We start from the raw sequence: 15219 nt of genomic DNA, 5'->3' as shown, positions 1-15219 counted from the left end.
GGCCTCCCCAGCGCATCAGCATGACAACCGTCTGGATTGAGCTAAGTAGGGTACATCTCTGGGGTTTTCAAGTGGGCACCTTCCATCCTCAGTGTTTCGTCGACTAGCCCACGACACCTCAAGAGGGCTCGACGGTGATTCTGGCGTCCCAGCATCACCCCCCTCCGTCCCCCACTCAACTCAGCCCAGCTTACTTACCTGTCCCCAGCCAGAATCTTTCCGTCTCAACCACAGCCAGTTGCTGCTCCTCTCTGCTGCTTCAGATAAGTTCAACATCAGCATAACACTGTGCAAAAAGATCCACGCCTATGTATCAGATACTGTGTAAACCAAGGGCATCAAACGCCAGTTCTCGAGGGCTGCAGGGTCTTCATTCCAACTTAAGAGCTCAATTAACTTAAGTGATCTAATTATTTGTTCAATTGGACATGTTTAATGATTTTTTCAAGGTCTTTTACAGTTGATTTAAAAAATGCACTTGATTCAAGGTACCCTACCTATAAAAAATGGAGGCCTGGAGAGGTGTTCATTTGATTAATGGAACTTTAACAAACTTTATTAGACCAATTCAGTAATTGACAGCTCGGGTGGAACGAAAGCCAGAAGACACTGCGGCCCTCCAGGAACTGAGTTTGACACCCCTCGTGTAGACCATGGGTCTCCAACCTGTGGCTCTTGAAGTCCATTCCAGCCTACGTTCCTTGATCCAAGCAGCCCCTTGATTATTTAACTGACCTGTCTCAGCATCAATCAATAATTAAGGACCTACAGCAAAGTACTTCAGGATACAACTGAATTTAATTAATTGCTATCAACAACTGGATCACAGGTGTATACATGTGGCCAGACATTTTTTGGCATCATTTCATGTACATATAATGTTTTAAAACTTTGTGTGTTGCTTTTCAGATGTCATTCCAAGCTACAATTATTTTCCAGAAGCATACACATTAAAGTTGCTTTTCATGAATATATATATATATATATATATATATATATATATATATATATATATATATATATATATATATATATATATATATATATATATATATATAAATAAATTTGTAAGGGTAAAAAAAAAAAAAAAAAAAGAAGATATATATTTATTTTTTTTACCCTTACAAACTTTTCTTCATGTGAACTTGGCACTGCAATCTCAGTCTCACAATATCTAATGGGAAATCATGCTTTCATTTGAAGCCAATTTAATTGACTATCAGTGATTTCAAATTTAGGTCATTTGTTGCCACTGTATACACACTATATATATATATATATATATATATATATATATATATATATATATATATATATATATATATATATATATATATACATACATACATACAGCTCTGGAAAAAATTAAGAGACCACTGCAAAATTATCAGTTTCTCTGGTTTTACTATTTATAGGTATGTGTGAAAGACTGGTGGAGAGCATGCCAAGACGCATGAAAGCTGTGCTTGAAAATCAGGGTTATTCCACCAAATATTGATTTCTGAACTCTTCCTAAGTTAAAACATTAGTATTGTGTTGTTTAAAAATGAATATGAACTTATTTTCTTTGCATTATTCGAGGTCTGACAACACTGCATCTTTTTTGTTATTTTGACCAGTTGTCATTTTCTGCAAATAAATGCTCTAAATGACAATATTTTTATTTGGAATTTGGAAGAAATGTTGTCAGTAGTTTATAGAATAAAACAAAAATGTTCATTTTACCCAAACACATACCTATAAATAGTAAAACCAGAGAAACTGATAATTTTGCAGAGGTCTCTTAATTTTTTCCAGAGCTGTGTATATATATATATATATATATATATATATATATATATATATATATATATATATATATATATATATATACACACACACACACACACACACACACACACACACACACACACACACACACATACAGTGCCTTGCAAAAGTATTCAGACCCCTGACCAATTCTCTCATATTACTGAATTACAAATGATACATTGAAATTTCGTTCTGTTTGATATTTTATTTTAAAACACTGAAACTCAAAATCAATTGTTGTAAGGTGACATTGGTTTTATGTTGGGAAATATTTTTAAGAAAAATAAAAAACTGAAATATCTTGCTTGCATAAGTATCCAACCCCTGTGCTGTGGAAGCTCCCAGTTTACACCGATGAAAGAAACTGCCCTAACGAGGACACAATTACCTTACCATTGGCCTCCACCTGTGAACCATTAAAGTAGCTGTCACATTTTCTGGATAAAAACCCCACTGTTGAAGGATCATTGGTCAGGCTGTGAATCTGAAGGAAAATGAAGACCAAAGAGCATTCTACAAAAGTTAGAGATAAAGTAATACAAACGCATTGATTAGGGATCAATAATCAGGAAGTGGAAGCTGCATCACACCACCCAGGCACTGCCAAGAAAAGGCCGTCCTTCAAAACTCAGCGCTCAAACAAGAAGGAGACTTCCCAACATAAAACCAATGTCACCTTACAATAATTGACTTTGAGTTTCAGTGTTTTAAAATAAAATATCAAACAGAACGAAATTTCAATGTACCATTTGTAATTCAGTAATATGAGAGAATTGGTCAGGTGTCTGAATACTTTTGCAAGGCACTGTATATATCTGGAATACAATTGCAATGTTACCAGCCAGCATGCTGATGATGTCTATCCACATGGCCCAGTGCCCAATTCATGCATGTGTGTTTACATAATGCTTTCTTTGCAGTATAACTTTCTAAACTTGCAGCTTGCCATAAACAAAAACACCACACACATCACAAATAAATAAATAAATAAATAAATAATACAACAGCAAATACTAGAGTCCACAATCAGCATGCTTGGTTAGATCTAAATTTACAGAAAAAGTTTGAGCATTTTACGTAAAACACACTACTTGAAACTCCAAGCCCTAACCTCTCAACCATCTTCCTTTTCTTGTATCTCAGTCTACTGCCTTCCCGGATTGCTTCCCATTTCTTCAGGTCCTGTTTGCTACAAGAAGTGAGAACGAAAGGACTTGGCAGCACAGCCTGTGGAGGGGGTACTTTTCCCAGCTTTCGAGCAGACATGTTGTCCATTTCAGGCATGGGTGGATTTGGTTGGCAAAGCAGTTTTGACTGGAGATTGGCAGGCAGGGTCCTGGAATTGGGACAGGGTGGTACACGTCAGGTGCTCCCGATGGGGAGTGGACCATTTTCTGAGAGTTGAAGTTGACTTTACGGAAGACCACATCATCTCTCTCAATATCTGGTAATATCTGTGCTGAGTGACAATCTTGATATCAGGCTGTGGTGGGAGCTCAGCGCTTTGCCTGCCTTCGGTTTCGTAACGCGTCAGGTCCACGTTGCTGTGTAAGGAGCCTGTCCTGCAGGTGAACATGTCATTTTCCAGATCTGGAAGCAAGCCCTCTTGGGCAGCTTTACCATCTTGCTGGTTGAGAGGGCTTAGAAAAGAGCTTCTTTCACACTTTATGATTCTGCGACCAGCAGCGGCATCAAGTCTGGGCATAGTGACAGGGGGCTCCACTAATTCTAAATCATTCGAGTCATGATCTATAGTGCATGGACTGAAAGTGAGCAACAAGAGAAAGGTAATTTAGTGGAAGAAAACTAGAACAGGAGTAGAAAGGACAGTTGAAAGCATGTAGGAGTTTTTCTTCTTCAACACTAGGTATATCAGAACACCTCTATTACTCAATGGGGTCTATTTAAAATGATATCAACAGCGGCAAATCTTAACATTGCCACCCCAAAATGTATAAACCCAATTTTTAATTTTCAAACCTTATTTAATTGTATTCTATTGAATGTAGCAAATGTTAATTGGTTAACCCTGGGAGAAAACACTATCTGGAATAATACAGAGTTAAAGAACGTATTAAAGAGATATTGAGATCTACCACTGTTTAGATCATTAAAATAGACCCAATATCTATCTTGAATCATTTGATGAAGGCAAAAAATGCCATCAGATTACCGGGAATGGCTATGTGACTAGGAGAGTAGAAAGCAGTACAACTAATATCAAACTGCATTAACATTTTTATTGAAAACAAAAAAGGTGAATCAGCAGTACAAAGAAAATATTCAACAAGCTAAACAGAACAGTGCTGCATTTGTTATCTTAAATTATCCTACAGCAAACATATTAGTTCTGTTTTTTTAATCATTAAACTATCTTAAGCATAATTAAAGTCATATTAAGCTTTGGCAAGTTATAGTTCTCTATTAGAAATATTCATACACAGAATTTTAAACTAAATCTGCAATAATGACAAAATATGGTAGATCTTTTCTGTTAAAGTTATCATTATGAAGCATTCAAGACAAGGTTACTGTCTTCAAATTGTCAATCAACCTTTACTAATCTCTTGTACGACTGACATCAGGTGTGCTTTCACAGGGTACGGGCCCTGCAGCCTCAGATCTCTGCAGGTTACCAAGATGCATGGTAGTCTCTAGCTTCTGCTGCTCACTAACTGGAGAGGAAGCACTGAAAGGATTGCCTTCGCAATCAGAATCCTCTTCCTCTAAATCAGATTGCCGCCTTCTACACCCAGGACAGAAAAAAAGATGCAGAAAAAGAAAAGAAATCTAAGTATAGAACAGACATTAGCAGGGGAAAATAGATACACCCAAATAAATAATAACAACTGCTTATGCAAGATATTTAAAAGACAAGTGAGCCCCCTCCCATCTAGAAACAAAGGCCATTGACAGATAGACTGACAAATACAAATATTTTCTACCTGGATATTTATTATATGGGACAGGGTTTATAAACTGTATGCATTACTTGCAGAAAACGCAGACATTTTAGTTAGCTATCAATACAGTATATTTTACTTTGGAGAGTGTATGATGGTTCTGTATCTGTAATGCTGTGTATCCCAGACAAACCTGAAACCTTGGAACTTCCTGTACCAAGGTCTGCGCTGAGATCCCAGTTTGATCTTCTGTACGTGCTGGTCTTCCTCGGGGGTCCAATACTTAGGAAGATACTTATCATAAGGCACATTTGCTGTCGGCAGCAGTACCACGCCCACTTTGCGTGCATACAAGTCATCCTTGCAGACATCAGGGCTACTGTTGTCATCTTCCTCCTCTGAGTAATTGCAGGTGTCATTCAAGGGGAATGGGTCTGTGGCTGGTGTGCCGCTTTCCACCTTGGAGCCACCACACCGCCGAAGGCTACTGCTCAAAAACACCCAACCGAGTAATAAGGTTTATTTGCCATGATACAGAATTGATGACTGTTATCATGCTTTCCACTCAAAGTAACTTCAAATTCCATGTTAGTTCACAAAACAGGTTAATGGAGGTTCAACAGGAAAGTGTTTAATGACAGGTTAAAACAGCAGAGCCATTTACTGCAGAAAACATGAGTGGTAGACAAAAATATGCACCACCCTTCATTTATTATTGACAGGCAAAGAGTTGGAGCAGGCCATCATCCTTTAGTTAACGATGAACATTACGGATATTACAAACAAAGCTGGCAGTGTTAAGACAGTAGTTATGCATTTTTGCACTTGTAGTTTTGTCTAATTCAGCACTGCAAAAGCAAATTATTCTTCTTTGCTGTTTCTAACCTTGTAGACCCCACTTCTTGGTCAGGTGTCGTAGAAGAAAAGCCCAACCATTGTGGGCTGGACCTTGGACAGCCAGTGTCTGACACGTGAAAAGGCTTTGCATAGTTTGCAGGGCTCACAGATCTGTTCATTTGGAACCTGCGGCTTGCCAAATCGTCCAATACTACATCTGGCTGTCTGGCTTCAACCTCGGAGTCACTCCCGCTTTCATACTGGTATGCTGCCTGGTGGTTTTCTGGGGGAGGGTAGTCATGGGAAGTTTGCCCGTTCTGAGAGGTGTGCCCAGGACCCAACTCTTCTCCACTGAGGCCACCCAGAACATGTTTTACCACAGAAAACAGTGGGAACAATTTAATTCCACTTTACAAGACAAAATATCTGTTTGCTGACACGAATTCTTAAAAAATAAATAAATAAAAAGATTTACTGCAATGAAAACTAGAGGAATTGGGGTGTAAATGAATTTCACAAATCAAATAATTTGGTGGCAAGATCCAGTGTCACAGCCACAGCAAAAGCCAGTCGTTTGCTTATTACATAAAATAGAAAAAAAATATATACAAAAAACATTGACTGTAATTTTCAAAACACATTTCAAGCTGGGTTCTGTGAAAGGAAGAAACAGAGTTTGCCTTTGCGTATGGTTTAAAAAAGCATCTCTAATACAAGAGTGATAGAACAAAGCAAATGCTGTAATACATGTTAACAACAAAAAGCATATCAAAAGAGCTCTATTCATACCTTGAAAAGGACCCATCAGATTCTGTGAACATGGGACTCGCCCAGCTCCTCCTGTTGTCTTCATTCCTATCAACCCGTTTTTTTCTCAGTGGGGCTGGTACATATCCCGACTGGCTGCTTTTACTGGGTAGAAACTGGTTAAATTGCGTGGAGCTTTTTGGTTCTACGGCAGCAATCCGGCGATATGACATGCTGTCCTTGTTTTCTGTCATCCTGAATGGCGAGTCGGACTCAGACAGGTCACTCCCACAACCTGTAAAGAAAGAGACAAGTCTTTAAGGATTTTCTTTTAAAACAAAACTATAAAAAAAATTAAAAAAAGAAGAAAGGGAAAAGGTGGACAGTCTACAAGCTACAAGAGCAGTGCAGCTATATTGAGTGGAGCTTCCAGTTTAAGAAAGTTCCATCTGAAATTTCACACTCTGATGTTGGCAATAACTGAAATACTTTTCAGACATTTGCTAATAAACAGCGATAAGACTCAAAGAATTCACTTTGCGTTGTCATGTTGAATGCCCTGGAATATATCATTGGGGTAAACGACGATGAATAATATGTGATTCCAAAAAATCAGCTTGCCACTGCAGCATGTAACAAGGAAAGATCAAGTGAAAATCATCCGATTTAATCTAAATGAACTAAATGCATTTTAAAACTATCAAACACGCATGAGTATTAGGATTGGTGAGGTAGATACAGAAATGAAAGTGAACACAAGTCCATACTGAAGCTTTGTCAATGTATTCAGTTGCTATCACAGTTTCAGTATGCATATTTGCAAAAACTGGTCTGGCAGCTTGTAGTGCCACAGGCTATTTGTATGCGAATAAATCCCTAAGATGAAACAATAGCAGGCATGCCATTTACTTCACTCATAACTCAACACAGATCAGAGGCTATGCAAAATTTAACTTTTTTTTTAGATATACTAGAAAGAGAACATAAAAACATATTGCTGAAAATGGGGGGAAAAAAGAAAAAAAAAAAAAAAAAAAAAAAACAGTAGCATCCAGACTCTTTCTTTAGTTTAAATTCACTTTGGTAGCTTCAACATGGGTAAATGATTTCTGTGGAATGTGCAAACACGGATGTCTGTGTAGCTTGTGTCATACACATTCCTGAGCTGCGTCATACACACTTTGTACCCGTGTATGTTCTCAGAGGGCATTTGTTGTGTTTGTTTCATGGCAACACAGGGCTTTCTAGAATCTATTTAGGTGTTCAAATCAGCCTTTGCAGGCAACAGTGTAGAGCCATCTGGAATTTCTGGGCCAATTCACTACCTGTCAAATGCAAGTTAAGATGCTACTCATAGTTGAGCACTACATCAAATGGGGATCAGCTAGGACCAGACACATCTTATTTTCATGCAACGCTTGATCATTTTCTAAATTTTAATTAAATCAGTCATAACAATTTTAAAATTGTAATTCAGAAACATCCTGTTATTCTGATTCAGCCCATTTCCTTTCTTGAGACATTTTATTAACAAAACATCTCTTACCCTCACTGCTGCCTTTCAAAGTTACGCCTGAAGAAATACTCGCCGACCTCGATCCCACTGAGTCCAAGCTATCTAAAGAATCGTCTCTTCTGTGACTGGCTGGAAGGGATAGCAGCTCCCCTCTGTCTGTGTACCAACTATCAGCGTACCCACTGTCTCTGCCACTGCGTTTCAAACTGCCACAATCTCCAAGAGCCTAAGAAAAGGAAATTAATTACAACTACATCACAACAGTACGTCACTTCTAGGTTAAACACTATGTTAAGCGATTTCTTGAGCTAAAAACCACCCACTCTGTTAAAACCTTTAACTACAACAATTAAGCACATGATATTACTGTGTAGCTCAACACAGGATTAAAATGCTAGCAGGAGGTACATTTGAATAATCACTTATCTTCCGCACTAATACTTGGCTATTATTGATCCTTGATTATACAGACAACGATGGGATGTTGAAGTTGTAAATGTATTAAAAAAAGTGAGAGCAGAGTAAAATAAAATGCTCTTATTTTATAACTGTAGTATACTACCCAGAACCAGAGCCTTACCTTTGATAAAGCTGTTCCCAATAATCCCTCAAAAGCTTTTAAATTTAGGTAAGGTCCATTATAAACAGTATCAGTCTGTGCTTTTCGACCTAGCCAATATATTGTGATCAAAACCTAGAAAAAAAATGAAAAATATATTTATAATATAATTTATTTATAGTATCTTCAAGCATGTTAGTGGTATAATAAGGTATCATACACTTAAGCCAGTTGCTCTAAATATATTACCTGTGTAAACAACACTAAAAAAAATAAAGTTAATTTTGTGCTTTCAACTTCTTTGAACATAAAAGGCAGCAGTATTCCGAGCAAATCCATCACAAAAAGAAAAAGGTTCTATTTACTTCAAAGTCATGTGCATATCCACTCTGAGGAGAGCCCAAGCGTTCAGCTGAATCTTTAATAACTTGGGAGCAGTTTTTTTTGAGGTTGTGTTTCTAATCCTGCTGTGAGGGTTTAAATTTATCTCACTGATATGCGAGCACTCATAAGTGCCATTCTGACACACACTTGTGAGATGGACCTGGTAATGAGCCGTCACTTACGAGTGGAGTCACTTAGAGTGACATGAACAACACTTTTATAGAGAACTAAAAACAATTTCTTACACACAGATCTAAACACACAGCACTTCACAATTAAGGCGCCGTTCCCCTAAATAAAAGTACAGAAAAACTACTGTAAACATTCACAGACAGATCTGCTACAGTACTTACATTTTTTAGCCTCCTGTTTGTCTCTTCACGCCTAAAACAGGATAAAAATAGTCCATCAGTCAGAATCCCCAGCTGGTAAAGCTTGTGCATAAAAGAACTGCGAGCATGTTGAACTCTGCTGGTGCCGTCACCCACTGAAACAGCTAGAAAATGAAACAGCTCACAACCAAGCCAAGCGCTCCACCCTAGTTTACAAAAGGTCACCCCATCTGTAGTTATGAGATCCTTTGGCCTCTGCTGCACTACCGCAATCTTTTACGTGAACTGCAGGAATATGATACAACACAGAAGGAAACCAGCTCGGCAAGAACAGGGGTTCCCAAACTTGTTTACCTGAGGCCCACCTGTCCAGCTGCATTAGGCACTGCGGCCCACTATTAGCACTTAAGAAAAATGACAAATTAAAAACAATTTTAAACCCGCAACACTATAAATAAACAAACAATCTTGGAAAATTACTGACTTCTACTGGGGGTTCATTTAAAAATAACTAAATATGTCACGCATCTATATATAAAAATAATAAAAAAGTAAAATAGTGTTAAATGTCAACTTTGGTAGTACATAAAATGTGCAACATTGTACAACCTTCAAACAAGATAATAAATAAATACATAAAATAAAATAAATAAAATAAAATAACTCCACCCCTCCCTATATTTGACAGAAGCATCAGGAATGTCCAGTGCCAAGCAATGAATCTCCACACAGAACCCCAAGAATGCTGGAGGTCAGTAATTTTCCAAGCCAAACACAGGAGTCTGCTATCCTAATCAACAAACAAATTCCACTGCAGTCAAACTGGTAACCAGGGTGCTATTCCACTTGCTCTACACACACACACACACACACACACAAACTGTCATAATCTGGATTACTAAAGCACTATGAATGCTGTACACAGCCTCAATCCATAACAATTACCCATGCTGGATAAGAGCATGTGCAAAGAAGATTGTAACAAGGTGCAAGACACTAGGCAGGTCACTGTGCAACATTCCGCTGCTGTAGAGCAATACAATAAAATGCTGCTAGTCAGCCTTGCGACACGGTCAGGTACATTTCCTCCTTAATGATTGTGTCTCTGGGAAACCTTTGCTGTATATTATAAAATTACTTTTGGCTTTCAACAAATGTTTACGTATGAAAAGGGTTCAAATTTATCTTGTGGACAACAGAAGGGTAGAGTAACTTTTTAAATGAGAGTGAATTGCCCATAAACATATTTGACAATTATAATGATTTACTTGCAAGTGATCTCATAGGTGGGTGTGTTTGCTCAGTGATCTTTTAAAATGTATTGACTTCACAGTCACAGGTCAGGAGACCATACTACAATACAATACATACCAGTATTTATCGATTGATTTATTTATTTTTGATAACACCAAATAACTTAAGTACACTACGCTGGTTAAAAGCTGTGTGACGCAGTAAGTGGAAGTTCATATAATACTAGTACTGCAAACTCTTGGTAAATCAGAGATATTTGGGACGGAACCCTGTTCAGACTGGAAACTTTTGGGACGAAATGACTATTTCGTAGTAGAGCGGTAGAAAACTACATTTTACATATACTGTAGTTATTATTTTAATGTATGTTACTAATACCTCATTCTTTTATTGTATACAATCTGGAATACCCCTCATCCCTTAACCGAGCCAGGTAGGTCAGTGTGGGATGACAAGCAAGTCCTACAGTTGTCGTATGATCCCATTACATAAGCAGCATACCATTTTAATATATCTGCCACTCTGGGGATCAACCTGATGCTGCTAATTAGGTCCATAGTTTTAAATGGCATCCAAACAAACGTGCAAAACATCCCCACCTCAACATGTGGAGCCGACCAGTTCAGCAAAACAGATCTCAATTAACTTCTTTACTGTAACTTGTATTCATTTTTTTACCGCCGAGAAAGAAGATGAATTGAACCCTTTTAAGTATGGCAACCTCATATGGGGACAGAAATATATATGGGGTCCCATGGAAGAAGCAAATGCATGATAAGATCATACGAGGATGCCATCACCCCACCCCACCCCACCACTCCCCTATAAAGCAATGGAAAAAAAGTAGTAGTGTCCAAAACCAATAGCAACTTTCAATAATTTATGCATGAAAGGCTTCTTTATGGTTTACAAAGGAGGGGCAGTATAGAAAATTTATGGGGGTGGTTAATTTTCCAGCGGACAATAAATATTTTATAAAACACTAATTTACATTACAATTTTTATAGAAATAAGTGCCATTTTTAGCAAGGTATTAATGGGTCATAATTACAGTTTCTGATTTTTGGTTTTACATACACCACCCAACCCCCCCGCCCCCCCCCCCCCCAAAAAAAAAAAAAAATCAGTGTATATCGAAGAACACTGGAAAAGGTTACTCAATTCACACTGACTTGACCCCTTTCCCAGTGAAATAAATTACTCACAAGATTTAAAGCTATACTACAGTTCGATAGGGAGTATTTACATGCTTGTAGAAATTTGAAACAGAATTGCAAATTGTGGCAAAATGAAAAAACATGCGTAAATACACAAAAAACCCAAAAGAATATGCCCATGACCATAAGGATTTCGTTGTATATATAGACAGAAAAGGTAACCAAAAACAATTATTTCAAACAGTATATAAAAAGCGAAAGCCCCCCCCCCAAAAAAAAAAAAAGATTTACATAAACTTGATCAGCTAAAAATAAGCACCAAAAAAACAAAAATGAAAAACAGAAGCCCTAGTCATAATAAACAATTTTCTTCAAAACAAAAGCGTTTTTTTTTAAATATAATTATTTTTAATATGTAATTTGGCAAAGACAACAAAGAGAAAATTTAGATTAGGCTCATGTGGAAGCACTTTGGAATAAACATGTGTATCTGCTATAAAACTGAAGCTTAACAGTCAGATTTTCCAGTCTTCAAAGAACAGACAGCTGCAGCCTAATCCAGCAATGCATCCACAAACCGATTGTACTGTACACTATAGTAAAACTTTCTGCCATAGAAAACAGGGGTTTATATTTTCAACTGTAATGCTTATTAAACATTACATCTTGGTGATCTTAAGGACAGATACTCTTTAAATCGATTAGTCACACGGTACAGTCCAGTTTCTGTGCACTTTTATACTGTGCAACCAGACGTGGCGCAGGTACAGTACATGCAGGAGAAGGTACTGAAACCAGGGTTTGTTTAAAAATAATCCACAAACACATTTGTGGGGCAAATCTATTTAGGTAATCATATAAAAGATACAAAAGGGTGGATTATATTTCAAACAAGCAACAATCCACCTTCTTTTGCAGGTGAATCAAAAGTAAAAAACAACAACAAAAAAACACCTTAAACTGGTTTGTAGATTTAAAGAAAATAAACAAAAAACCCACCAGACTACATTCTTGTGTGTGTTCCACCTCAGTGGAAGAAAGTCATTAAACACAAATGCACCTACTGCAAAAGAAAAAAATAACAGCAACTTGCCAGAATTGCATAGCATTACTGTGCCATACAGTACCTTACACTGATTAACCTCCAATTCAGAAACCTGCATGCGCTATTTACTGGAAGATATGAACACATACATTCTGCTGTCAAAAACCATTCCAACCCTGAAGTAAAAGGTTGTGTTCATGTGGAATTCTCTCAATTTCATATTCAAATACTGTGATACAGTAGCATTAGTACTTTGTCAGCTTAACGCTAAATGGTCTTCTTTGTAAACATTAAACCCTTTCAGGTTTAGATACACATTTAAGAAGCATCGACATTGACTCTCAGGAACATGAAGTAATTCTACACCATATACTTAAACAACATGTATTTTACTCATGAATCAGTAGTTTCAATTAGTCACGCAGGTTTTTAAAACTTTGAAAATCACATTTCTCCAGTCTTATTCATTTTTAATTTCCCCTGCCCACTTCAACCCACTACGAAGAGCTATGCTTAAATGCTTAATACAAAAGGTGATGAAGTTGCCAATACAATATGAAATCAGTTTTCACAGTAGTGTGTGACCGTTCATGAATCTGTCTTCAAAACACTCTTCTGCAGTGAAAATTACACTACAGCAGCGTGTAGAACAATATTTCCTTTGAATAGTTCACTACCTTTACAATGCATTAGTAAGACCTCACCTAGAATATTGTGTTCAGTTCTGGTCACCTCGTTACAAAAAGGATACTGCTGCTCTAGAAAGAGTGCAAAGAAGAGCAACCAGAATTATCCCGAGTTCAAAAGGCATGTCGTATGCAGACAGGCTATAAGAATTGAATCTATTCAGTCTTGAACAAAGAAGACTATGCAGTGATCTGATTTAAGCATTCAGAATCCTAAAAGGTATAGACAATGTCGACCCAGGGGACTTTTTTCACCTGAAAAAAGAAACAAGGACCAGGGGTTACAAATGGAGATTAGATAAAGGGGCATTCAGAACAGAAAATAGGAGGCATTTTTTTTTTTACACAGAGAATTGTGAGGGTCTGGAACCAACTACCCATTAATGTTGTTGAAGCTGACACCGTGGGATCCTTCAAGAAGCTGCTTGATGAGATTCTGGTATCAACACGCTATCAACCAAATGAGCAAGATGGGTTGAATGGCCTCCTCTCGTTTGTAAACTTTCTTATGTTCTTATGTTCTAATACTGAACATTCCTTCTTTCAACTGGTAAATATTTGAATTACATCACTGTCATAGATTTTTATACAGTATCTGCACACAGCCCAACTTCAATGTATGTTCTGCTTGTATCAACCCACTAAGTAAACCAGTTGTCTTCGTGTTTATCACAGTAGTGCTGTCAAAGGACCCACGGGTGCAATATGATAGTCCAATGTCTGGCAACAGAAAAAAACAGACTGAACCGTATAGACCAGGGGCATTCCAATTTCAATAGTTCAGTTATAAACTGCAGTATAGTATTGTAGGACCTGATTTTGTTTTAACTACACAATGTAACAAAGACCTGAACTGGAGGCATCCACCCCTGATGAAACAGACAATGTTATGACAGGTGAAGTATTACTGTGTCCAATATCTACCAATGCTGCCATCTTTTTTCTCTCAACATGCAAAAATAAAAGTACTTATAAAATAAACACACCTTGAAACACAATGTAAAAAAAACCCCACACAGCAGGAGTAAATTAAAAAAAAATGGTTTACAGAAGCAGAGAATACAGACTGGCACAGAATATGAAGCACACACTGTAGGTATTTACTGCATTATCCTGAAAGCTAAAAAAAGAGTCAGGTCCCAGGTTACAGCTCAAAGCAAAGGGCAATGTTAGATTTTGCCAGAGGAGTTTCCATAACAAAACAAAACTAAAAAGTCAGTACCTATCTGGTTTCTGAGATCGTACCAGTTCAAACATATTACATTACATTTTTAGTACAGTACTGAAATTAAAGTAAAGCCGAGGGGGGTTTCAAATGCAGCATGTGAAGAGGGAATCACATTAAATCAGTTGCAATTCAAAAGTTCAAAGCCGATAATGTTGTTTACAGAGGCTAATCATATCCCTGTAATCACATAGGAACTGGTCATTAAAGTCATACAGCAGGGTGGGGCCCGGCTCAGAAATGGAGCACAAGTGTAACAATCCTGGCTCCACCATTTACGGTAAGAATGTGGATTGATTGGCTACTGTATGTGCAGCATTGTTGATTTTTTTTCACAATCTCTATGCATTACACGCAATTGTTATTTTAAATTGATGCAACCCCTGTACACAAATGGACACTCCCAAATTTCAAACCATGACTTTAGGACAGGACTTTGTCATGATGGGAAGTAAGGGCACTCAGTATAAAGCTATACTGGAAACCTACACCCACAATTACCTTAAAATACTGTTTATGGCATAAATAGTAATGTTTGGTTTGTCTTTCCCCCTCTCCTTCAAGAACATTGTTCATGAGTTTTAACCTGTTCATTTTCAGCTGTCACCTAATTGTTATTATTGTAACCATGCATCCAGTTGAATCATGCTTACTAAAATGAAATGGGTCAATCATTATGTGTTCATATACTCAAAAAATGAATGACCGGTATAACATCACATTCTTTTTATAAAAAAATCTGTAATTAACGATAAAACCGTT

General features: G+C 37.4%; 1 protein-coding gene across 17 annotated transcripts in view; it reads right to left on the bottom strand.

The window, feature by feature from the left end:
• The window catches only part of LOC117405356 (LIM domain only protein 7-like), an 81889-nt gene that overhangs the window by 23386 nt on the left and 43284 nt on the right, over window positions 1-15219 (bottom strand). For 13 of the 17 annotated variants that reach the window (XM_034008335.3, XM_059029772.1, XM_059029777.1 and 10 more), the window contains exons 6-9: window positions 9112-9142; window positions 8396-8509; window positions 7846-8041; window positions 6342-6594 (exon numbers count right to left, since the gene is read on the bottom strand). In XM_034008335.3, the coding sequence (XP_033864226.3) occupies window positions 6342-6594; window positions 7846-8041; window positions 8396-8509; window positions 9112-9142 (594 nt within the window). Of the gene's footprint in view, window positions 1-2923; window positions 4372-6341; window positions 6595-7845; window positions 8042-8395; window positions 8510-9111; window positions 9143-15219 lie in introns of those variants that run through there. The other 4 variants (XM_059029787.1, XM_059029786.1, XM_059029789.1 and 1 more) reach the window with 3 other exon arrangements.

Source organism: Acipenser ruthenus, chromosome 9 (assembly GCF_902713425.1).
Source record: "Acipenser ruthenus chromosome 9, fAciRut3.2 maternal haplotype, whole genome shotgun sequence".
In the NCBI taxonomy this organism is placed as follows: Eukaryota; Metazoa; Chordata; class Actinopteri; order Acipenseriformes; family Acipenseridae; genus Acipenser; species Acipenser ruthenus.
The sequence above is the reverse complement of the archived record's forward strand: the minus strand, read 5'-3'. Positions and strand labels throughout refer to the sequence as shown.